Source organism: Schistocerca piceifrons, chromosome 6 (assembly GCF_021461385.2).
Source record: "Schistocerca piceifrons isolate TAMUIC-IGC-003096 chromosome 6, iqSchPice1.1, whole genome shotgun sequence".
In the NCBI taxonomy this organism is placed as follows: domain Eukaryota; kingdom Metazoa; phylum Arthropoda; class Insecta; order Orthoptera; family Acrididae; genus Schistocerca; species Schistocerca piceifrons.
In genome coordinates this window covers 35,989,650-36,016,124 of record NC_060143.1, presented here as the reverse complement: position 1 = coordinate 36,016,124, position 26,475 = coordinate 35,989,650, and the positions used below count along the sequence as shown (strand labels likewise).

Below are 26,475 nucleotides of genomic sequence, written 5' to 3'. Positions count from 1 at the left end.
AGAGAGTGGGGGGGGGGGGGGGGGGGAGGGGGTTACTACAATTTCAGAAAAATTGGGTGATTTATTCAAGAGAAAGAGTTTCACAAATTGAGCAAGTCAGTAATGTGTTGGCCCATCTCTGGCCCTTATTCAAGTAGTTATTTAGATTGGCATTGATTAGTAGAGCTAATGGATGTCCTCCTGAGGATATCATGTGAGCATTCTGTCCAAGTGGTGCCTTAGATATTCAACATCACGAGACGATTGTAAGACCCTACCTATAATGCTCCAAACGTCTCAGTTTGGGAGATTTCTGGAAACATTGCTGACGAAGGTAGGATTTGGAAGTATGAAGATGAGTAGTAGAAACACTCGCCATTTGCAGGAAGGCCTTATCTTCCTCAGATGTAGACCTAGGACAGCTTGCCATGATGCATAACAAAGTGGGTAGTAGAATATCGTCGATGTACCACGGTGCTGTAAGGGTCCTGTGGATGACAATCAAAGGGGTCCTTCTATGGAAAGCAATGGCACCCCAGACTGTCACTCTTGCTTGTTGCGCCATGTGTCAAGTGACAGCCAGGATGGTATCCCATTGCTGTTTGATTCATCTCCAGACACATCTTCAGTGGTCATTGGGGCTCAGTTCAAAGCAGACTCATAACTGAAGGCAATTATACTCATGTCAATGAATCCCTTTCCTTAGCCATCATTTTTACTATTCATTTGTCGGTGTTGTTCTTTCTCTTAGGTAATTATCTCTTTTACACATTTAACTAGCAATATCTTTAGTTCTTGATATTAAACCCTGTGTTGCAGAATTTATAATATTTCTTTGGGATCAACACTACTTGATTTATAGCTTTACTAATTTAGCTTCTCTTGTGTTGAAAGAATTTTTTTGTACACATGACAGATGTGTATTCTCAAAGTGCCAATAGTCCAATGATAGTAGCATAATATTATATACAGTATATCACTTACTGTTTCAGTTTGATGGTACATACTTAGAGGAACCTTCATTTGACATAATGCAAGAAGTCAAATCACTTGTGAAGCGTGCCTTAGAGTTTGTACGAGTGGACCCCAAAGTGTTCAAGCCAGTGGAACGAAAGTTAACTGCAGAGTTTAGTCGAGATAAAGAATATTTGTAAGTTGTTAAGACCTTGCTTAATATAAATTAAAATCAACTGTTAGTAACAAAGTGGAGTACAAATTAGTAAACTTCACTATAATACATTTATAATCTCACATATGACCTACATTGATGGTATAAAATACTTACCATTGACTCTAAGATTAATGCACTATTTTCTTTTTTTTTTTTTTTTTTTTTTTTAGATTTGATGTCGATGCACCGAATTTCTTCACACCTGCAGTAAGGATCCTAGTTGTTGATTTTATTTTACAGCGGCAGAAATTTTCTGAGGATTCTGGGGATTTATTTTCATTTGGAATCAATAGATTGATTACAGAAGGTGTTTACAAGGCTGCTTATCCTCTCCATGACGTATGTACCATTGCCAATTATAAGTTCTCTAATAATGAATTATCAACTATATTTTTTTGCACATATGTGCTATTTCAGTCAATGTAATAATGATGTGTACTTGAATTACTTTTCAGGGCGATTTTAGGGACAGATCATGCATGAGAGGTCTGTTATTTCATGAGTGGGCATCTGTGCAAAAATGGATAAAATTCCAGCCAGTAGATCATGTAAAAGATTATTTTGGTGTAAAATTTGGATTATATTTTGCTTGGCTTGGTTTTTATTCTCATATGTTGATACCTGCTTCAATAGTTGGTCTTATATGTTTCTTCTATGGAGTCTGTACTATGTTTTCGAATCGCTTAAGGTACGTTGAATTTACTACTTGGGTTGTGATGTTATACCTTTAATATAAATATGCTCAAGATAAAGTGAAATGTATTTGTGACTTGCAGTGTTGCAGACAAATTTGTTACAAGGACTTATTACTGTTAAACATATTATTGAAAACCCAACATTCCTAAGCTCACTAGCAACATACATTTAATGAAAAATACAAGATCTGTGTTTGAGTGACGTGGTGAGCCATGGATGAAGCATTCTGCGGAACATGTTAATGTAGAGTGTGGAAAATCAATTAGGAGACAGTGACTTACACACATTGACGTGATTAGTACATTGCCCCTACTCTGTCACATCTTCCATGGAATGGTTTGCATCTGAATGCTTCTGGTAAGAGACAGCTCGCACAGCTAGTTACCAGAATCATTTAGTCTGTATCCATCCTGTCTAAGTGATCTCCTATAGGTTCACTAGGTCTCTTTTAGGGTAAATTCAACTGAAAGTCAGGGCTGCAGAATAAGTATAGTTACAACTGAAGCAGCTAATAGTACAGTGAAATACTGCAACATGGACAAAACCAAGGAGATTAAAGAAAATTCATTTACTGCCTCCCATCAAAATGTCAGAAGCTTTGTAAGTAAAAAAAAGTTGGATTTCTCATATCCACTCAGGGAAACAAAGAGGTGTATAGAATTTCAGCAGACTTGTGTATATCAGACCATCTCATGGAAATGATTGAAACTGATTCATATTTCTCAGTAGAAAGAAATATCACATTACTGTAGAACCAGAAAGAAGGGGGAAGTGGATAAACATTTAAAAAAGAAATGGAGTTAAGTCCCCGACTTTTGTGTCAGTCGGAGGTCGTCGTCAGTCGGGCTGGGCCGGGTCGGATCGGGTCTTCATGCTGCTCTATCCTGCGCAAACCTACTGCAACTTACATCTTTCTGATTCTGATTCTTATATTCATCTCTTGGTCTCCCTCTGCACTTTTTACTCCTCGCAGTTCATGACAATACTACATTGGTGATCCTTTGGTGACTCAGAATGTAGACTTAACTGGAAAATTCTGTGCTTGTCATGACCAGTGTAACCCACATTAGTAAATCCTGGTATTTAGAGCTGGTTGATAACTTCATCAAGCAGATGAGGCTTTTTTAAGAGTACAATCATTCTTCTTTTTCTGGTTAAAATTTTTTCAAGGGTTTCTGTTCTCCCTTCTTCGTAGCATAGCGTTCTGTGCTAAAATGACATACATGAAGTCTGTTCATATCAAAATTGCTTTTATGCTCCATTTGCCTACACATGGAGTTGGAGGTGTTTGTGGGTCCAGTTGTTGTAGTTGTGTAGACTTTTCGCCACTGTGCTACGCCACAGCATTGAATGGGGTACACCATCTATGTGGTTGCCTCTGTGTTGTACTCTAGTGAAGAAGGAACATGTAGGGAATTTAAACACAAAAACGATACCAACAGACCATGTAATAGGTATAAAACTTTGAGAGCTTGACACACTATGTCTAAAAATCTCCACCATAGAAATAGCCCATAAGTATCTTACCCAGTGTAACCATCCGGCAGTCTATGGTGATGGTTTTAACTCTCAGCACTCTAGATGGGGCTATCTTATATCTACAGCTGAAGGTACTGAATTAAAAGACTGGGCAGACAACCAGGACCTACATCTCCTGTTCAACCCCCAAGGATACAGCACCCTTCAGATCAAAGGTATGGGGCGCAACGTCAACACTTAACCAACCTTCATCACACAAGAAGCAACAGGCACATGCAAGCTGCATGAAGAGTACTTGAGGTATTCCCAAGGGGTCAGCACCCTCCAGTAATTGAAGAGATCGAATTATTTATCCCAGTTACAAGAAACTCCCCATTCCAAAGCTGGGACACAGGGATAGCTGACTGGAATAAATATGAATTCTTTGAGAAGTCAATAAATGGGATACTGCAGAGACCTGAGGACTACAAAAGATCCACAAATGTGATACATAAGTGACCCTAAGTGCTATTCCTCACAAGGTTACCAAGGCATATACCCTGTGCTGGATGAAAAGTGGGAAGCACTATTCAAGCAATTTAAGAGCAGCAAGGATAATGAGGAACGACTGGGCAACAGTATGAATCAGGAATGCAGTAGCAGATGGAAGGAGGCAATATAAAGGGTAGGCTTTTACCCTTTACGCTAGGAAGAACTGAGGTCTTTTTGGTAGTGAGCACACAGCATGTTATGTTGAATGAGGAGAGCCATTGTCAGATGTAGAAGTAACTTCGGGTGTGCTTGAAGAAAGTGTGTTAGGACCATTATTGTTCATGTTATGTATTAGTGACCTTGTTGTCAATATTAATAGGCACCTCAGGCTTTTTGCAGATAATGTAGTTATCTATAATGAAGTACTATCTGAAAGAAGCTGCATATATATTCAATCAGATATTGATAAGGTTTCAAAGTGATTCAAAGATTGGCAACTTGCCTTAAATGTTCAGAAATGTAAAATTTTCCACTTCACAAAATGAAATAATGTAGTATCCTGTGACAGTAACACCAGTGAGACACTGTTATAATCAGCAAAATCCTATTAAGTATGTGGATGTAACACTCTGTAGGGATATGAAATGCAATGATCATATAGGGTCAGTTGTAAGTAAAGCAAGTGTTAGATTTTGGTTTATTGGTGGAATCTGTCTACAAGGGAGATTGCTTACAAATCATTCTCATGATGAGTTCTAGAATATTCCTCAAGTGTGTGAGACCCATACTAAATAGGACTGACAGGGGATACTGAACATATAGACAGAAGGGCAGCACAAATGGTCACAGGTTTGTTTAGTCCATGGGAGAGTGTCACAGAGATACTTTAAGTAATGGAACTAGAAGACTCTTGAGCATAGACATAAGCTATCTTGAGAAAGTCTATTAACAGAGCTTTAAAAACCCACTTTAAATGATTACTCTAGGAATATACTACAGTCACCTACGTAATGGTCACATAGGGATCGTAAGATAAGATTCGAATAATTATAGCAGGCAGAGAGGCATTCAGTCGATCGTTCTTCCCACAATCCGTATGTGAATGGAACGGGAAGAAACCCTAATAACTGGTGTAATGGTATATACCCTCTGCCATGTACCTAATGGTGGTTTGCAAAGTGTAGATATAGATGAGCTGGGGCCTGGTGCTGCTGTTAGGTGGTGCCACAGTGCCTCAGAGACTATCTCTTGGCCCTAGTGCATCTTAGATTGCAATTGTCGTGGAACAAACCTCCTAAATACAGCTGAAAAGAAAGAAATTTCTGGAAACATGAGCAGTATATTAATAATCCAGCCAATATGAATACTGTGAAAGAAGGGGAATCAGAGGCTACCCAAGCCTGAAGCTAATGAAGACAGGAGAAGCAGCTGAACCCAATGAGATCCTGTTGGAATTCTTGAAAAAACTGGGAATTTTAGGTAGAAGGTGGTTGGCCAAACTCTTCATGGAATGCATCAGAACAGGTATATTTCCTAAGATATGTAAAGAAACAAAAATCATTGTGATGCTGAAACACGGAAAGACTTGAGCTCACCCATAGGATTGACTAAACTTAACTTCATACATCAGAGGAAAACTTCCTACATATCAAACAGGTTTTCGAGCAGTTAGAAATTGCTGAGATCAAGTGCTGGCCTTTACAATCTCTATTGAGGAAGACTTCCAAAACAAAATGAAAACCAATATGGTTTTCATAGATCTAACATCAGCTTACAATACAGTATGGCTTTGAGGAGCAACTGCTTAAGCTAGCTAGAATTATCAAACAAAGACTTACTTATGTTTTACTTAAATACAAGTTAACAAATGGGAAAATCAGTTTCACTTCATGGTACAAACAACAAGAGCATGGTTGAAAATAATGGCCTGTACAGTATTCTGCACTAACACCCATTGTTTTCAATTTTCATGTTGCTGACATGCCAGACACCAATTCATGTATCCATACTAAAGTGAAACATGTAACGACCTCGACAATACACTGACTGCGGACCTGGAAGTACTGACATCTACATTTACATCTACATCCAAACTTTAACAATAGAAATACAAATAGAAAGCTACAGCTCTGTAGAAATGGTCAACGCTTCAGACATAAGGATGAGCTTAATTACTTGGGAGTGGACTAAAAGTTCCATAATGCTATCTTGTTGAAACTGGGTGCAGCAACATGGGGCTGTCTGGCAAGCGCATTGAGAACTTCAGCACTAGCCCTTGTCTGCAGTGTTTGCTGAATATTGCTCACCAGTCTGGATGAGAAGTGCACACTTAGTTAAAGTGGTGCAGAGTGCAGATACTCTATGGAACAGTTAGAGCGTGGCTCCCTGCCCTAATGAACATAGAGGCCCCTAAAATCAGATGAGCACAGTTAGCCACAAGAGCCTACAGAAAAATCATGGGCAACCTGCATACAGAAAAATTGTGGGCAACCTAAAACTCCTTATAAACCAAGATCTTGCACCTAAAGACTGACTTAAAACTAGATCACCTTGACTAAAAATTGGCAAAGAACCACAGAATTAAACTCAAAGAAAGCTTCAAAAACTATGGGCTGTAAGTGGATATAAGAACCAGAATTTAGTGGAGGACCCCAATAACATGATCAGAGAATTCAATCTGCTGAGGAAATTGTGGACAACTTTGTACTGCGCCAGAATGAGTGCTGGAAGATGTAAGAATCTGGATGAACAAATGACACCTATCAGACAGTACTGAATGTTAATGCAGTGAAATCACATCAATGGATCATTTACCTGCATGCGTGGTGCATGGTTATGAGGGTGAGCTGGACACAGAATCTATGACTCAGTTATTAAATGGCTTAAGAATATTAGTAATATAATTGATGTTCTTTAATTACAGAATCCTAGGACGTATTATGAGCAAAACGTGTGATGGGTGTTCAAAAGCAAAAGTACAAAACTATATTGCGAGTATAATTGAAGTCTTTATTAAAAAGAAATCATCAGAGGACTGAGCACAACTGTTCCACTGTTTCATGAACTGGAGAACTCCGTGTTCCCAGAAATGCCGTGGTTGTGACAGGAGCCAGTCCTCCACTGTGTCAAACACATGGAAGCTGCAAGTTGATATGTCCAGGCTGTAGGGGGGGGGGGGGGGGGGGGAGATGTTCAAGCTGCTTCCACTTGAATTTGACCATTACACTGTGTGTGAGCTTGGGGACATGTGGACATGCATTACTGTGGTGTAGATTTACTCCCTTCATTGACAGCCCAGGTCATTTGCTCTTGATAGACTTTCGTAGATTACAGAGTATGTCTCAGTACATGTTCCTCTTGTGGGTTTTTCTTTGATGGAATTTGATACGTATTGATTGTACCTTGGGTGTTCAGAAAGATGGTGAGCATCATATTGCCAGGTGAGGGTACAACTTTGAATTTTTTAATGCAAGGTGATGACACTACATTTGTGTCACTAGATGTCTCGCTATTTTATCCCAAAGCAGCATGTGCTAATTTCAATTGGTTTGTTTATTACGATGTTTTGTACCTTTTCATTTCAACATTCCTTATATTATGAAATATCTCTAACACAGTGGTCTCCTTCATGTCAACCAACATCGAGTCTGATGACATTAATAAACCAAAAATCAATTTGTGCTATCCTCACATGTCCTCTTGAAGCAATAGGTTAAGGAAGTTGGGTGGATGCAGTATTGATTGACATCTGAGAAGCATTTGACTCAGTACCACAGCAAGATTTATTAACCATAGTACAATCATATGGAATAACAAACAGAATATGTGACTGGATTGGGGATTTCTTGGTAGGGTGGGCACAGTGTCTCCTGAAGAAAAACACTAAATGCATTTCCTTTCATTTTTATGACTTTGTCCAGCTGGAGTATATTGTTTTGCATTTTCAACTGTAACTATTTGTTCAACAGCTGTGGCTTTTGGATGAATTTACCCAATAAAAGGCTTAGTGAATACTGGTACGGGATTGATATTGCTTTGTCTAGACAGGATGCATCTGGCTATGAGGCATGGAAGTAACATCTTACTGGAAGCATTCAGAAGCAAATAATGACATGTAAGGTGTGATTTAATGAGAGATGATGCCCCAGTCATTTCCATGGCTGAAGGTTTTTCTCCCATGAGTGATTTCCACCTCTGATCATTTACATGTTCTGCACAACTTTTCATCAGGGGCTTATCATACTGCTCAAATAATAAGATCTTTGCATTTGTGCAAGGAGCATTCTCAGCAATGTGCTTGATGTCGTCTTCAAAGGCCACAGTCCAAATTGTCACTTGCTCCTCCTACTGATAACATGATCATCTTTTCCAAAATCCTTCCTAAAAGAGCCTAAGTCACAAGTGGCAGCACTGGGCCAGCACTTGGTTTAAAAATACTGTTTACCAGATAATCATTTCACAAAACCTATGTAGTAGTTTCATCATTGGTGTTCTTGGTCTTCTTAAAATTTGTTTCCTTACACTTAACAAGTACCTTATACTGTGTACTGTCAATCTACTTCTGAAGTTCTGTTGCTTTGTGAAAGCTTTTGTTCACTACGTCCAAAGTGTTGAAGCTATTGGAGCTGCCAGGCTGAAGGTATCAGAATGGCAGCATCTACCATATGTTTTCACAATTTTGGAAGGCTACATCATTTTAGCACTAAATATTGATGCAGAGCACAACAACAAATCTGACAGTCTTCAATTGGTGTGGTGTGGCTGCTATTGTGGCACAGTACTTTCGACAGACACTTCGTGCCTTGGAAGTTCTCATGTTTCTGGTAACTCAGTCCTATGGAGTAGAAATATATTTTTTTAAAAAAGTAGTACAGCCCACATTGTATTCTTTGTAAAGAATAATTATTAATTTTAATATAGGTGGATCACTTTGGATGTTTTTCCAAGCTGAAGTAAGTCAACTTCTGTAATATTGTTCATGCACATCAGTTTATGCTGTTGTTATTTTACAGTTTTTTTTAAATAGCTAATCCGTTCACCATGAACCAATTTGGGCAGTTACTTTACCTCTCTCTTTGTTTCTGACATCTGATTTTCTTATGGCTAAGTGCATGATGCACTTTTGATAGTACATTTAAAGGATACATGTCCTCCTACTGTGCTATAATGTAAAGGAATATGAACACTCCATTGTGGCCAGTTCCTACTACTTCAGTCACACACATTGAAGTACTTTTTAAACCATACTTGTTACAATTCTTCCAATGAAGATATTCTCTATGCTCAGTGTTGATGTTGTCTAGCAAATTCATACTACTACTACTACTACTACTACTACTTCTACTTCTACTACATTTACCAGTTTTCAGACATGGATGTGAGTAACAATAATAAAGTATTCTGAATTTCTTACAGTTACGCGTTTGTAAACATTAATATATCATGTGCATTAGTATTTAGTCCATTGTTACCAAAGTTTGTACTGGTGATATAATAGCATGTCTCTAATTACAGTCAAGACATTTGCAATGAAAGCTTAAACATTACAATGTGTCCACTATGTGATAGAACATGTGAATATTGGAACCTAGCAGAGACGTGTACATATGCACGCATCACATACTTATTTGACAATCCATTTACTGTGTTCTTCGCAATATTTATGTCCTTTTGGGGTAAGTAATAACTTGAATTTTCTTTTTCTCATTCTGTCAAATTATTTCAATGTTTTTACAGTTATTTGACATAATGGCAAATATTTGAATTGTTTGTTCAACGTTACAGCAAAGTCTTTTGTGCCAGATCATCAATACCTGCTTACCTCCTGCCAAAATGGCAACAATCTTGTACCTTATGTAAATTTAGACATTCTTGGCAAATTTCAATGAGGAAGTCTTCTCAGGCTATAGCTGCTGGTAAACCTTTCGGGATGTGAGGTCGTGGTCCAATGACCTCACATCCTAAAAGGTTTACCAGCAGCTATGTCATCCAGTTGTTAAAGCCTTCATTCTATTGTCTTCTCAGGTAATCAGCCTAGTTTAGCCATTATTCTGCTGCAGCATTTCAACAAGTTTCAGAGACTTGTTGAAACATTGCCGCAGAATGACGCCTTGACTAGGCTGATAATCCGAGCAGATTTCAGCATCAATCTTGTACCTGTTCCTTGACTTACCCTCTGTTGCAGCATTTACTCACTTATTTAATCATTTTTCCATTCATCTTGAGAAAGAATTTAAAATTCAGTGATTACTTTGATAGGACGAGGAATTCCGCGTTATGCAAGACACCTTTTCAGTATTGTCTTACCCAGACATGACTTTTTTTGCTATCTTCAGTGGCTTATTTTTTATTTTTGTACTGACATGTTGTTATTGGATAATTATGTTGGTAGCTAATGTGCTACACAATCTAAAACTTCTCATGGCTCTGATGTTGTAGTGTTTTCTCGTATGTTGTTGGTGAGGTGAATAGGCTGATTTCGTGACCTATGGTCACTTGACAATGCACTGTCTCAGATTTTTCAATGCGTGGGCGTAGTTTTCACTGCCATTACATGTTACAACAACATGTTCATTTACATAGCAAGCGCAGACATAAGAAGAAGAACTGCAACATTACATGATGATTACTTTTAGCTTTAGTAATGAATTTAGTAGCAGCAGAGTCAGATACTGAAAGAGCCATGAAAAGCTAGCTTTTGGGCCAATAGATTCCTTCTTCATGTGTAGGAGAGAAAATTATGAAAGATGGTGGCTTATGAGGGATTACTGTAGTGTATCATTGAGAACTCAAGTGCAGGGGAATGTCAGCAGCATTGTGGAAGGCTTGCAAGCATTGAAATGTCATTACTGGTCTATCAGCAGGTAATGTACAGTGGTGTGTAACTGATTACAAGGAAAGCAGACATCATCACAATGAAAACTGGTGTTTAGTTAATCAAAGAATTGGTATAATTTGTTCATGAGAAAAAGAGAAACTATTTAAATAAATGTAGGGTGTTGATAAAAACTCCAAACCATTGGAATACCCATTTTGTTCATATACATGTTTATTATGTACCAGCAGCTCACACTTTATTGAAAGAGCAATCCAAAAACATTGTAGAGAAATTATAGCAATGCACCAGCTAGTGGCTGATAAGGTTTGCAGTGTGGAACACAGCTTTTTGATTTAGTGTGTGTGTAGAAAATTATCAGTCAACAAAATTTCCATTTCTGTTGATCACAGCTGGGCTGGCATGGGTGACTGTATTGAGAATCCATATAGTAGTCTAAATGAGAAGTCCAGGTACAAGTGCCACACAGTGGCTGCAAAAAAAGTGGTAATAACAGTGGATGACGTCCCTTTTGGAGCAGGAGTGCAACTGGAAGATGGCAGTGAATATAGTCACCATACGTGTGTACTGAATATTTGGCACCCATGCATGAGGGAGCAAACTGTCTTGTCCAACCTGCATGACAGCTAGACAGGCGAGCATCCAGAATTCCTCTCTGGTTGCGGAAATTTTGAAATAGCTTGCACGCTAACTGACCTTTCAGTCATGTTTCTCAATAATCTCTTTGTCCTTCGTTTTCTTCCTCCAAGTCTGTTTGTTGATTACAATGAGCTTTAAGTGATTTTTAAATAATTATATGTAACATCACTGGAGTAGGTAATTGTATGTCTCCACTACAGTTCCAGGTGGGCAACTGTATATACATAATCCAATCATATCTTGGCGTAGACTGCTGACATTGGCTGGGCTGCTGACATAGAATTTTACATGACTGAATACTAAACACAATTGACTGCGTGAACATTAATCAATGGCTGATATGGCAATGACTGATATGGCATGACTGTGGGTTTGTGCACAATGCCTATTTTAAAGGCATGTGTAGGACACCTATCACAAAATGGTAAAATGGTAGTTTTCAACTTTTAAATGGTAATATTAAAGACAAAAAGTAGGTAATACATATAACCATAAGGCTGAGAAGTTATTATGATTAACAGTTGGCTAAATTCCTTAAATTTGTAGAAATTATGGTTTTGTTTTATGAGGTGGTGGAACTTTGTACATGCATTGGGATTTACAAAGCATGTCAAGATTTTTTTTAGGAACCCAAATCTTTTTAAATGGATTATTTCATAAACTAAGATGTTATTGTAGGAAGCTTCTGTAATCAGCAAAATTAAGGCTACACTAGTGTTACAGGGAATTTTTGAAAGATTTACATTTTAAGACTAGAAAATTCTGGAATTCTAATGAGTACAGTAATTCTAAATGTGGTGCTACAGAAGAATGCTGAAGATTAGATGGGTAGATCACATAACTAATGAGGAGGTATTGAATAGAATTGGGGAGAAGAGGAGTTTGTGGCACAACTTGACAAGAAGAAGGGACCGGTTGGTAGGACATGTTCTGAGGCATCAAGGGATCACAAATTTAGCATTGGAGGGCAGTGTGGAGGTTAAAAATCGTAGAGGGAGACCAGGAGATGAATACAATAAGCAGATTCAGAAGGATGTAGGTTGCAGAAGTACTGGGAGATGAAGAAGCTTGCACAGGATAGAGTAGCATGGAGAGCTGCATCAAACCAGTCTCAGGACTGAAGACCACAACAACAGTAATTCTGAGTAAAGAAAACTTTTAAGTTACACAGATTTCAGAAGACAATTTGTCCTTTAGTAAGATGAAAGGTTCGCAGCAAAAGAGGAAAATTTTTACTGGCATGGTATTCACAAAGTGCCCAAAAGATGAGCAAATTGTATAACAAATGATGGAGCATATTTTGCATAAAGCACTATTTATCATTCTTCTGAAATTAACATGTTTTTTAGACAAAAATCGGCATTTCATATTTATGCACCTGGTAAAAGAGAGAAGAATTAATTTAGGAGTGGTCTTATAGCAACTTAAGCTATTATGCCTTGGCACATTTCAGGCTGTGATGTAAACTGAGGACCATTATTGATTAACTTGTCTGTGACATGCCTTCAATAGAAAAATTTTAGGCATTGACTTATTAATCTGTCTACAGTACATTGGAATTACAAAGGGAAATTTATAGTTCTTTTCCTGAAACTGCATAGAACAGCTAGTTTGGAAGCCCACTGATGACAGAAATAGATCAGATGTAATGGCAACAAATAGACCAGACCTCTTTCAGGATGTACATATTGAAGTTTGTGTAAGTGACCATGAGATACTTGCAGCAGCAATAACTACCAAAGTACAAAAGGCAGATAAGTCAAGTAAGAAGATTTGAATGTTCAGTAAATGACATAAAGAGGAAGAAATGTCATATTTCGAGAATGAACTCAAAACATTTAGCCTTGGGCAGAAGCATTTGCAGAAACTATGGTTCTAGTTCAGAATAATACTTGACAGACTGGATAGATACGTTGTTTGTTGTTTTGGAAGGAAGATAAGAGCTTAACATCCCGTCAACAATGATGTCATTAGAGATAAAGTAGAAGCTCAGACTAGGGGGAGTGGGGAGGAAATTGGCTGCGCTCTTTCAAAGGAACCTTCCCAGTTTAGGGAAATCACAGAAAATCTAAATCTGGATGGCTGGACAGGTATTTGAAACACCATGCTTCAAAATATGAGTCCAGTGTGCAAACCAATGCACACTTCACTTGGTGTGTTGTTGTACTGGTTTTTGATACAGCTCTTCACATTAAACTAACCTGCACCAGCCTGTTCATCACTGCATATCTGTGGCAAACTACATCCAATTGAACCCACTTATGGTAGTCAAGATCTAGCAGGGTAGTTCATGAAGGGGGAATGTTCATTGCAATCGACAAAAATACTGTATTTAGTGACAAAATAAATCTTTTAAAAACTGTAGTAAAAATTGAGATAATTAACTATAAAATTTGATTTTTTTTCTAAATATTAAGTTGAAAATGTAACAGCTCATTCATTTTTCATAAATGAAACAAAATTTTAGAGTTTCACACACCTGTAAGTATGGTATGTCTGCTGTGCAAAATTCATCGAAGAATCTCTCTTACTTATGAAGAAAAGTGTACCTACAGCAATAAATGCAGCCATTAGTGAGTGAAAAAATGATGAAATTTCACATGTAAAAAAAATTTATTTTGTTATGTTTTTGAAATTTCACTGCTGTGAGTGTGAATCCTGAGTACTTCCTGGTCAGACAAAGTTTTATGAATTTATTTTTAAAAGTATAGACAGTGGAAATTAAAATGTCCTGTGGTGCCTCTCCTGCTCCAAGTAGGCCTGTTTGACGTTACGAACCTCCCTTAAATAAAAGCATTGTATATTCACTAAAATAGCTAAAACTGCAGTTGAGTTACAGAAAATATAAGCACATCTTTGGAATCTGTTGAGGCCCAAGAACACAATAAAATTACTACTGTATTTGTACGTTTAGCTTATAAGTTATTGAAATTTAAATGTTTGTACATTTCTAACAAAGCAATAACCATTTGCAGGCATGTTATTAATATGTGTGATACACCAGGTCATGACTTTAGCTACAGGATGAGCGAGTTTGGTTGTGATATGCACATAAATAAATTATTAAACAAAATTTTTTATAATATTTAATTGACTGTGATAAACAGAGTACCACATATGCATGCTGTCATTTACCTTCAGCATGTTGACTTTGCATTAGGGACTTACATATATTAATGTATGTAAATATAATTCGTTAAGTTTGTATGAATTACGAAATGTGCTTTGAAGTGTGTAGTGCCGAAAAACACAAGTAATACACCAACATGCATTTGACAAAGTTCTGTGACTTCCTCTGTGGGCAAATGTAACATAATAAATTAAAGGGATAAAGCACAGCTATTTAGATATTGGATAAGATATAAATATATGCTGATTAAAGAACATGTTTAATGTATACAAGGCAATGTAAAGTACATTACTTTCGATAATGTGGCCCATGGAAAGTAGCAGTCTTGACTCCAGTAGTTGGTCATGTGACCAAGTTCTGGAGTAAGTGAGCAGAGAAGCCTCAGTCTTTTAGTCACTGCCCTTGGTAGAATAAAGGTCTTCTGTTAGTGTGATCTCTGTGGGTAAGCTTGCTAATATTGGCCAGTCGATGAGGCGCACATGATAAAATTGCTCAAGGTAGTTGTGTTACGAGCATAGGGTGATTATAGGTGAGTGCAATGGAACATTATAGTGCCAGAATGAAAAATGCTCCTGTCATAGCACAAGAAAAGTCCTGGCCAGAGTTATGGATGTAAACGTATGGAACTAGTTTTTTATGGAAAGGGAAGTTGCTACTCACCATATAGCAGAGATGCTGAGTCGCAGATAGGCACAACAAAAAGACTGTCACAAATAAGCTTTTGGCCATCAAGGCCTTTGTAAAACACACACACACACACACACACACACACACACACACACGAACTTGCGACAGTAGCTTCAGCTGCCAGAGGCTGCAGTAGTCGTGTGTGTGTGTGTGTGTGTGTGTGTGTGTGTGTGTGTGTGTGTGTGTGTGTGTGGGCGGGCGGGCACGCGCGCGCGTGCGTGCGTGCGTGCGTGCGAAGACCTTGATGGCTGAAAGCTTATGTTGTGACAGTCTTTTTGTTGTGCCTATCTGTAACTCAGCATCCCCACTGTATGGTGAATAGCAACTTCCTATTTCATAATAGTGTTACATTCCATCCTGGATTTTCTATTGTTTGTACTAGCTTTTTGACTTATCTGGCAGCTTCAGAGACATTTCAGTCAAAACCTCTTGACATGTTCAGTCTATTGTCTGCCACAGAGAAACTTTTTTAACTGCTACGTATATGCTCTTCAGCCATATGATGATGTCTGTTGTTTACAAAGGCTGGCAAGTCTTCTGTAGTTCAGGCACAGGATCAGGGACTTTCACCTATAAATTACAAGATGCAGATTTTCCAGCACCTTGCAGTTGGGGAAGTAGGGTTCACTCATAAAAAAGTGTGAATATGTCAAGGGGTTTTGATTTAAATGTCTTTGGAGCTGCCAGGTAAGTCAAAAAGTTAGTTCCCTCCTGTCATATCCCTAACTCCGCCCAGGACATATTCACCTTTTTTGTGCTATGATAGGAGTAATTTTCATTCTGGTTCCCAGCTTTTACTCTGCATAATTCTGACATTAGATAGCCATAGCTTGGCAACCGATTTAGATATTTGTTGACTCAAGTGGTAACTGATACTATATAGATTTTTTAATTGTCTTTCGAACTGATTGCTTGTACCCATTCGCACAAGTTTGAAGCATAGAAGTGGCAAGTGTAAAAAAAACTCACAAAAAAATATGTTTCTTGCATGTAAAATCCAAGTGAAGCTAAAGAGTGACCATTTTTGAACTGTTTTGGAAAAAAGGTAAATTAGTTACAAACTATGCCATGCACACATGTTATTCAACATATAAACATCACTACAGTTATTTGGATTTAGGTTATGACATGTTCAATATGCCCCCCCTCCCCCCATGAACCATGGACCTTGCCGTTGGTGGGGAGGCTTGCGTGCCTCAGCGATACAGATAGCCGTACCGTAGGTGCAACCACAACGGAGGGGTATCTGTTGAGAGGCCAGACAAACATGTGGTCCCTGAAGAGGGGCAGCAGCATTTTCAGTAGTTGCAGGGGCAACAGTCTGGATGATTGACTGATCTGGCCTTGTAACACTAACCAAAACGGCCTTGCTGTACTGGTACTGCGAACGGCTGAAAGCAAGGGGAAACTACAGCTGTAATTTTTCCCGAGGGCATGCAGATTTACTGTATGGTTAAATAATGATGGCGTCCTCTTGAGTAAAATATTCTGGAGGTAAAATAGTCCCCCATTCGGATCTCCGGGCGGGGACTACTTGAGAGGATGTTATCAGGAGAAAGAAAACTGGCGTTCTACAGATCGGAGCTTGGAATGTCACATCTCTAAATCGGGCAGGTAGGTTAGAAAATTTAAAAAGGGAAATGGATAGGTTACAGTTAGATATAGTGGGAATTAGTGAAGTTCGGTGGCAGGAGGAACAAGACTTCCGGTCAGGTGACTACAGGGTTATAAACACAAAATCAAATAGGGGTAATGCAGTAGTAGGTATAATAATGAATAGGAAAATAGGAATGCGGGTAAGCTACTACAAACAGCATAGTGAACGCATTATTGTGGCCAAGATAGATATGAAGCCCACGCCTACCACAGTAGTACAAGTTTATATGCCAACTAGCTCTGCAGATGACGAAGAAATTGAAGAAATGTATGATGAAATAAAAGAAATTATTCAGATAGTGAAGGGAGATGAAAATTTAATAGTCATGGGTGACTGGAATTCGTCAGTAGGGAAAGGGGGAGAAGGAAACGTAGTAGGTGAATATGGATTGGGGGTAACAAACGAAAGAGGAAGCCGCCTGGTAGAATTTTGCACAGAGCACAACCTAATCATAGCTAACACTTGGTTCAAGAATCATAAAAAAAGATTGTATACATGGAAGAAGCCTGGAGATACTAAAAGGTATCAGATAGATTATATAATGGTAAGACAGAGATTTAGGAACCAGGTTTTAAATTGTAAGACATTTCCAGGGGCAGATGTGGACTCTGACCACAATCTATTGGTTATGAACTGTAGATTAAAACTGAAGAAACTGCAAAAAGGTGGGAATTTAAGGAGATGGGACCTGGATAAACTGTCTAAACCAGAGGTTGTACAGAGTTTCAGGGAGAGCATAAGGGAACAATTCACAAGAATGGGGGAAAGAAATACAGTAGAAGAAGATGTGTAGCTCTGAGGGATGAAGTAGTGAAGGCAGCAGAGGATCAAGTAGGTAAAAAGACGAGGGCTAGTAGAAATCCTTGGGTAACAGAAGAAATATTGAATTTAATTGATGAAAGGAGAAAATATAAAAATGCAGTAAATAAAGCAGGCAAAAAGGAATACAAACGTCTCAAAAATGAGATCGACAGGAAGTGCAAAATGGCTAAGCAGGGATGGCTAGAGGACAAATGTAAGGATATAGCGGCTTATCTCACTAGGGGTAAGATAGATACTGCCTACAGGAAAATTAAAGAGACCTTTGGAGAAAAGAGAACCACTTGTATGTATATCAAGAGCTCAGATGGAAACCCAGTTCTAAGCAAAGAATGGAAAGAAGAAAGGTGGAAGGAGTATATAGAGGGTCTATACAAGGGTGATGTACTTGAGGACAATATTATGGAAATGGAAGAGGATGTAGATGAAGATGGAATGGGAGATATGATACTGCGTGAAGAGTTTGCCAGAGCACTGAAAGACCTGAGTCGAAACAAGGCCCCAGGAGTAGACAACATTCCATTACAACTACTGATGGCCTTGGGAGAGCCAGTCCTGACAAAACTCTACCATCTGGTGAGCAAGATGTATGAGACAGGCGAAATACCCTCAGACTTCAAGAAGAATATAATAATTCCAATCCCAAAGGAAGCAGGTGTTGACAGATGTGAAAACTACCGAACTATCAGTTTAATAAGTCACGGCTGCAAAATACTGACACGAATTCTTTACAGACGAATGGAAAAACTAGTAGAAGCCGACCTTGGGGAAGATCAGTTTGGATTCCGTAGAAATATTGGAACATGTGAGGCAATACTGACCCTACGACTTATCTTAGAAGCTAGATTAAGGAAAGGCAAACCTACGTTACTAGCATTTGTAGACTTAGAGTAAGCTTTTGACAATGTTGACTGGAATACTCTCTTTCAAATTCTGAAGGCGGCAGGGGTAAAATACAGGGAGCGAAAAGCTATTTACAGTTTGTACAGAAACCAGATGGCAGTTATAAGAGTCGAGGGACATCAAAGGGAAGCAGTGGTTGGGAAGGGAGTGAGACAGGGTTGTAGACTATCCCCGATGTTATTCAATCTGTATATTGAGCAAGCAGTAAAGGAAACAAAAGAAAAATTCGGAGTAGGTATTAAAATCCATGGAGAAGAAATAAAAACTTTGAGGTTTGCCGATGACATTGTAATTCTGTCAGAGACAGCAAAGGACTTTGAAGAGCAGTTGAACGGAATGGATAGTGTCTTGAAAGGAGGGTATAAGATGAACATCAACAAAAGCAAAATGAGGATAATGGATGTAGTCGAATTAAGTCGGGTGATGCTGAGTGAATTAGATTAGGAAACGAGACACTTAAAGTAGTAAAGGAGTTTTGCTATTTGGGGAGCAAAATAACTGATGATGGTCGAAGTAGAGAGGATATAAAATGTAGATAAAACGTAGACTGGCAATGGCAAGGAAAGCATTTCTGAAGGAGAGAAATTTGTTAACATCGAGTATAGGTTTTAAGTGTCAGGAAGTCGTTTCTGAAAGTATTTGTATGGAGTGTAGCCATGTATGGAAGTGAAACATGGACGATAAATAGTTTAGACAAGAAGAGAATAGAAGCTTTCGAAATGTGGTGCTACAGAAGAATGCTGTAGATTAAATGGGTAGATCACATAACTAATGAGAAAGTATTGAACAGGATTGGTGAGAAGAGAAGTTTGTGGCACAACTTGACAAGAAGAAGGGATCGGTTGGTAGGACATGTTCTGAGGCATCAAGGGATTACCAGTTTAGTATTGGAGGGCAGTGTGGAGGGTAAAAATCGTAGAGGGAGACCAAGAGATGAATACACTAAGCAGATTCAGAAGGATGTAGGTTGCAGTAGGTACTGGGAGATGAAGAGGCTTGCACAGGATAGAGTAGCATGGAGAGCTGCATCAAACCAGTCTCAGGACTGAAGACCACAACAACAACAACAACAACATGTTCAATATGCCTACTGTCATGGGTGATGATGTGGTGCAGACGAATAGCGAATTTTTGCTGGACCCACTGAAGCAATGGAACATCAATGACCTCCAACAATGGTTGTTTTCAGCCCAGCAATATGGTTTTGGGGCTATAAACATTGTCTTTAATATAGCCCCACAAAAAGGAGTCGCATGTGTTCAGATCCGTCGAGTATGGTGGCCAATCGAGGCCAATGCCAGTGGTTTCTGGGGACCCTGCAGCCAGAATGCAGTCCGCAAAGTAGTACTCCAGACCATCAAACACCCTCCTGCTTCGATGGGGTCAAGCTCTGTCTTGCACGAACCACATCTTTTCGAAGTCAGGGTCCCTTTGGATAATGGGGATGAAATCGTCTTCCAAAACCTTCATGCAGCGTTCAGTAGTTACTGTGCCATTGAGGAATATCACACCGATTATTCTGTGACTGGACATTGCACACCCCACAGTCATCCGTTGAGGGTAAAGAGACTTCTCAAGCGCAAAATGCAGATTCTCAGTGCCTCAAATGCGCCAATTTTGCTTATTGATGAACCCATCCAAATGAAAGTGGGCTTCATTGCTAAACCAAACCGTACAGCGCATGCTGATTCCTATCATGCCACATGGCCAACCGTGCAGTTTAAACATCCTAACACAAACCGTTCAGAAGTTACGAAGTATTTCATATAGTTCAATAATTGTCACCCTGTAGATTTTTTCAATTTTATTGTAAGAATGCATGTTTTATTTAGTTGACTTACTTTAAACTATTTCTGCACATTCAGTTCATGTAAGAATGAATTTTATGTGCAGCATTTATCTGGAAAATGGGAAAAGGATGTTGGACAAAAATTTTCATTGAGAGTTCATCCCTTTATCTACCTTCATGGACAGTCAAGACTTTTCTTAGATCAAGGTCTGATACATTGGTGAACCAAATTAAAACCATCAGTCTCACTCGAGCCCGGAGTTATTTAAGGTTCGCTGTTTTTGCAAATAAAATTCGAATGAGGTGACTGTTTTTGCAAGTAAAATCCGAATAGTGCACATAAAATGGTGCTATTAGCAGAGCATTAATTTCATCCCAATTAAAATCTTTTGCAAAAGGAATTAATCGATTTGTAAAGTTGCCTGAGCACCAGCTCCAGTTCCTGGTTCAAACCTTGCTTAATGTACTGTAACGTAACTACAGTGAGACAGACGTTGAAAGGGCTATACAAATGGCTACTTGTCCAGGATAAACCAAAAACATTTTACCCATGTTCCTAGCTGAAATAGGAACTGAGCTTTTTTACATTGTGATTTATGTAAATACTTTCATATGTGCTACAAACTCCAAGATTAGTTAGCGTTCGGGACTTTCATTTGTCACTCTGCTTGCTTTGCTCTGCTCTCTCAATCACATCATTTAAATAATTGTTGCAAATCTATTTAGAATTATATGACAACCTTTTCATGCATTTTTCTGGTTCTTTGCTTGCAATTAGATTTCCAAGTTGTATTAAAACCATTGCATTCAGCTACGTCATTATTCTTTGGGATACAATATCTCGTATCATTTTGTTAATCATTCTGATTTTAATTTGTTTAAAAACTTATGCTTAATTCTACAAAAAAATTCACTAACTATTAAATGAAGCACATGAATGCTAATTTGTTATTTGGGCCAAAAGGGAGCTGTACACAACTGACCCTTAAATATAGACAAGCTAAAATTACTGTAGATTGTGTGCTTGCCCAGTCACTGCATATTGCTGTTGGCTGGACACAATTGGTGTGCTGATCCGAATAATAGACCAGTGAGCTTGCAGTGCATTTTTTATGTCAAAATTGAATCTGACTGTGAAATTACCTGGATGTGAATAACAGGCCTAAGTGAACTAAGTTATTTGTTGAATATTTTTACCAACCACTTGATGCAGCCACATTACTTATAAAATCATTCAAAGAAAGTCTACACTCAGCCCCCTATCGTGCAGTTTTATTTGGAGGTAACTAGCTAGTCGAGCATATACCGACTATCTATGATTCACTGCAGGTGGTGTGGCAGTCTAGTAAAATTGTTCTGAACATGTTCTTTTTCCGAAACTGTCTTCAGCAGCTTATTAGACAACCCACATGCATTGGAAATGTTGTAGGTCTTGTAGCTACAAACAGCCTGACCTTATTGACAGTGTCAGTATAGAGACAGGGATTGGTAATCATATCGTCTTCATAGCAGTCATTACTAAAGTTAATAAACCCGTCAGGGAGTCAAGGAGAGTATTCATGTTGCAAAGAGCAGATGAGCAGTTGTTAGCATCACACTTGCACAGTGAATGGAAGCCATTTAGTTCCACTGGAGAAGTACATGCTGAAGAAGTGTATTAAAGATGGAAAAGACCCACTGTGCTTTAATAACAAGATTTTGGAAATGCTGAGGAAGCAGAGATTGTTGCAGTTGCAATTCAGAAAGTAATAGTGAAAGCCAGTTTAGTTAGCAGAAATTCTTGCATCTGTAAAAAGATCAATGTGCAAACAATAAAACATTTTCCACCATCATATCTTAGTAAAAGATCTTGCTGAGAACTGGAGAAAATTCTGGTCCTACGTAACATCACTAAGTGGGTTGTAGGGTTCTGTCCAATCACTCATCAACCAGTCTGTTGTGGCAGTTGTAGACAGCAAAAGGAAAGCTGAAGTTTCAGATTTGGTGCTTAAGATATCATTCACAATGGACGATTATAGAGACTGTCGTCTGACCATTGCTCTGACTCCCATATGGAGGCATCCCTGGCATAAAGGAGCAACTGAAATACTTGAAAGGAAATAAGGTGTAAGATCCGTATGGAATAGAAATTCGGTTTTACAGAAAGTACTCTGTGCTACTGGCCCCTTATTAGCTTGCATTTATCATGAACTTTCACCCAGTGCAAAGTCCCAAGTGACTGAAAAAAGTGCAGGTAATTCCTGTATGCAACAAGATAAAAGAAAAGACGTGCAAAATTACAGATCAATATCCTTAACACTGATTTTCTGCAGAATCCTTGAACATATTCAGAGTTCAAATATAATAAATTTCCTTGAGACAGAAAAGCACAGCATGGATTTAGAAAGCATCGCTCAAGTAAAACTCATATGATATCCTGTGAACCATGGTTGAAGAGCAATGGGCAGATTCCATATTCCTACATTTCCAGAAAGCATATGACATGGTGTTCTCTGCTGACTATCAGTGAAGGTACGAGCATATGGAAAATGTTCCCAGATATGTGAGTGGCTTGAAGACTTCTTAAGTAATAGAACCCAGTATGTTATCCTTGACAGTGAGTGTTCACCAGACAAGTATTTTCAGGAGTGCATGACAGAAGTGTGATAGGACTGCCCTTGTTATCTATGTACATAAGCAATTTAATGGTTAGGATAGCTTTCTCCATATGTAGAAAAATCTGAGTTAAAGCAAGTAATTAGAAAAAATGGTCGTGAATTGCTTGATAAAGTAATGTCATGACAAGTAAATAACAAGGCATAACAATATGAAATGGAATGATCATAGGTCAGGAAGGGAAGGTGAATGATTACTTCTGTTCATGGGGAGAATTCTATGAAAGTTTAGCGTGTTTATAAGGGAGTTTGCATGTAGAGCACTAGTGTGACCCACTCTTGAGTTCTCCTAGAGTGCTTTGGACCTCCCACCAGGTTGAATTCAAGGCAGACATTAAAGTAATTCAGAGATGTGCCACTAAATACGTTACTGATAGATATGATTAACATGCAATTATTATGGAGATGCTTCATGAACTCAAATGGGAGTCCCTGGGCGGAAGACAACATTCTTTTTGTGAAACATTGAGCAAATTTAGAGAACTAGCTGACTGTACAACAGTTCTGCTGCCATCGAAGGTCATTTTGTGTAAGAACCACATTGGCAAGAGAAATTAGATTATACAGAGGTATATAGTCAGTCAGTTTTCCCTCGCTCCATTTGAGAGTGGAAGAGGAAAAGAAATGGTTCAATGTACCTACTGCCATGCACCATATGCTGGCCTGCAGAGTACTTATATAGATATAAATGTAGAAACACAATTAGTTGTTAAAAGGGTGACATGTGGCACCTTCAGTGAATAATGTAACGTAATAATATCGAGAGATCTCTCACAAAATCCAAAGAAACTCTGGTGACATGTAATTGCTGTCAGTGGCACCTAATATGATGCTCAGGCACTCAAGGTTGTTACTGTATCTCGAACTCAGAATCAGAAATGCTGAAATCCATTTTCAAATATTTCTTTATAAAGGAGAATTAATAGAACCACTTCACTTAAATTCTCACAACAATCACTTAAAAGATATCCTTTATCAAACTTAATATACCCTGATACAGACTGGCAAAGACCAGAAACCTACAAAAACCAACCCACAGGTTTACATTTTCTTGATAGATATTGAAATCTGCTCAGTCCTTGCATTGTAACATTTTAAATTTAAGAGTTATGACTGATCCTGGAAACACCCATTCTGCAAGTAACTGAACTTTTCAAAATAGTGTCTGTATTATTTTTTAGACTGTTGATAAAGAAGTTAAGTTTTTTTATGTAAAATTACCCTTGTTTTCATTTTTATATTTAGTGGCCAAACTTGTTATACTGTAAATCATTAACAATTAGTCAATAAATGTGAATAGAAACGAAAAATTGGAATAATCTGTTTTCATTTCTTGCAAAAAAAAAAAAAAAAAAAAAAAAGAAAAAAAGAAAAAAAAATAGTAATAATAAAGGTGCTGAGCATCAAACACAAGCACTGCTGGGTCAAAATCAAATTGAAATCCAGCAGATTGACACCAGAGCATTATACAGGGTGAACATTAATAAAACTGACAAACTGCATGGACAGATTCCTAACTGGAAATGGATGAAAAAAGTTCCTATGAACACATGTCCGGAAATGGACTGTATGCACGCAGTGACAACAAATCGTCCTGGAACACAGTGCAGAGTTGCACAACATCCACGTCACAATATTCATTCAAAGTGGCGTCCGTGGGATGCAGATCATGCATTCACACTTTGTATCATGGATTGCCGTACTCTTGGAGGCTCTCGGAGGCATTGTGGAATAATATCTGGTCCAAGTATATGGTCATCACGAATCCCTGCCCACAAATTGATACTGATGAAACACCTCAACCATTTCCCTAGGTTTGTCCCTAGCCCACAGATGACGATTATGCGCCGGCCGGAGTGGCCGTGCGGTTCTAGGTGCTACAGTCTGGAGCCGAGCGACCGCTACGGTCGCAGGTTCGAATCCTGCCTCGGGCGTGGATGTGTGTGATGTCCTTAGGTTAGTTAGGTTCAATTAGTTCTAAGTTCTAGGCGACTGATGACCTCAGAAGTTAAGTCGCATAGTGCTCAGAGCCATTTTGATGATTATGCAGATTGATGATGCCAATCCTGGTGAATGTTGCTTCATCAGTAAAGCAGACTGATGACAGAAATCTCATTATTGTGACTGTCTGGTGCAAAAACCATTGACAAAATCCTTCCTGTAAAGGGAAATCCACTGTTCTTGTACTCATTGCAGTAATAGGGATAGTAGCAGTTGTCATGTGTGATACACATAACGGTACTTTGGCTTACACCATGTTGGCAGACCACATGCCTGGAGTTTGTCTAGAGTTTATCTCAATATCCTGTAGAATCCGGTCCTACAAATCTGGTGTATACACAGTCTGCCACCTCCCTGCATGTACGTCTGTCTGAAAGGATTCATAATATCACAAATGCCCATAAAGGGTGTGAAATGTCTTGTGATGTGGTTGGTATCTGTGGGGGGTATGCTGTGTCAGTCACAGGGGCTGCAACACAAAAGGAACACAAGGCACGTGGTCAGAGGAACTTTCATTTGTCAGCACCATCTGCTGTGGCAACAGTGCATTTCTGGACACATGTTCATAGGACCTTTTTTCTTCCATTTCCAGTCAGGAATGCGTCCCTGTAGTTTGTCAGTTTTATTGTTGTTCAGCCTGTATTGCTGTAAAAGATAGAGATTTTTGGGGGGGGGGGGGGGGGGGGGCCAGTCAAACAGCATCAAATGTGTTGGGGGTGGGAGCCCTCAGTCAAACAGCATCAAATGTGTTGGGGGTGGGGGCCCGCAGTCAAACAGCATCAAATGTGTTCGCAAGGAATCATACCACTCAGAGACAAGTGCTACTTGAGTGCTTTGAGATTTAATTGTATACCATGAGTAAACCTAATGATTGTCTCTAACTAGATGCTTGTAATCATATGTCTATACGAATTAGCTTATTTTAAATTGGTCTAAACTTGTAAATACTTTGACATGTCCTATATCCTTGTAAAAAGAGATCTACGGATGAATAAAGCTGCTGCTGCTAATCGTCTACTACTACTACTACTACTACTACTACTCCAACTCTAAAATTTTAGTCCAGATCTAAGCAAAATGTTAAGTTCAACAACTCGTGCCGGGTGCAGCAGCTGTTGTGTTAAAAGTGAAGAGGTGGATTTTCAACTATGTAACATTGTGAAGAAAAAAATCTGGGTTTGATAACTGGCAAATTCGGAAAAGTTTATTGCATGCTGTCTTCTGGTACAACAGAGCAAAAATTAATCGTCTGATTTGCCTTTTATGAGTTAGAATGAAGATAGTAATTGAAAGTTCAAATAACTATTGTAATGCGCTACAGTGCTGAGCCACAGCCTGGACCTTCCCTCATTCATCCTCCGACAGCATCCATAGATTGTCTGGAGATGGCGGCTAAATAAATAAAAAGATTTTGACAGTAATTTTCCTCTATCATTTGAATTTAGCGGAATGATGCTGACGGTTGACCCTGTTAGTCACATGATTTCATTTATATCTATGAAAACAGTTTTGCCTGTAACTGTTGATCATAAACATTCCTCTCATACCAATGTGCAACATCTTCC

General features: G+C 38.7%; 1 protein-coding gene across 3 annotated transcripts in view; it reads left to right on the top strand.

Moving 5' to 3' along the window:
- Positions 1-26,475, top strand: part of LOC124802977 (anoctamin-1-like) — a 265,666-nt gene that overhangs the window by 193,516 nt on the left and 45,675 nt on the right. For all 3 annotated transcript variants that reach the window (XM_047264075.1, XM_047264076.1, XM_047264077.1), the window contains 4 exons: positions 972-1,129; positions 1,321-1,489; positions 1,606-1,838; positions 9,311-9,471. In XM_047264075.1, coding sequence (XP_047120031.1) covers positions 972-1,129; positions 1,321-1,489; positions 1,606-1,838; positions 9,311-9,471 — 721 coding nt within the window. The remainder of the gene's footprint in view (positions 1-971; positions 1,130-1,320; positions 1,490-1,605; positions 1,839-9,310; positions 9,472-26,475) is intronic.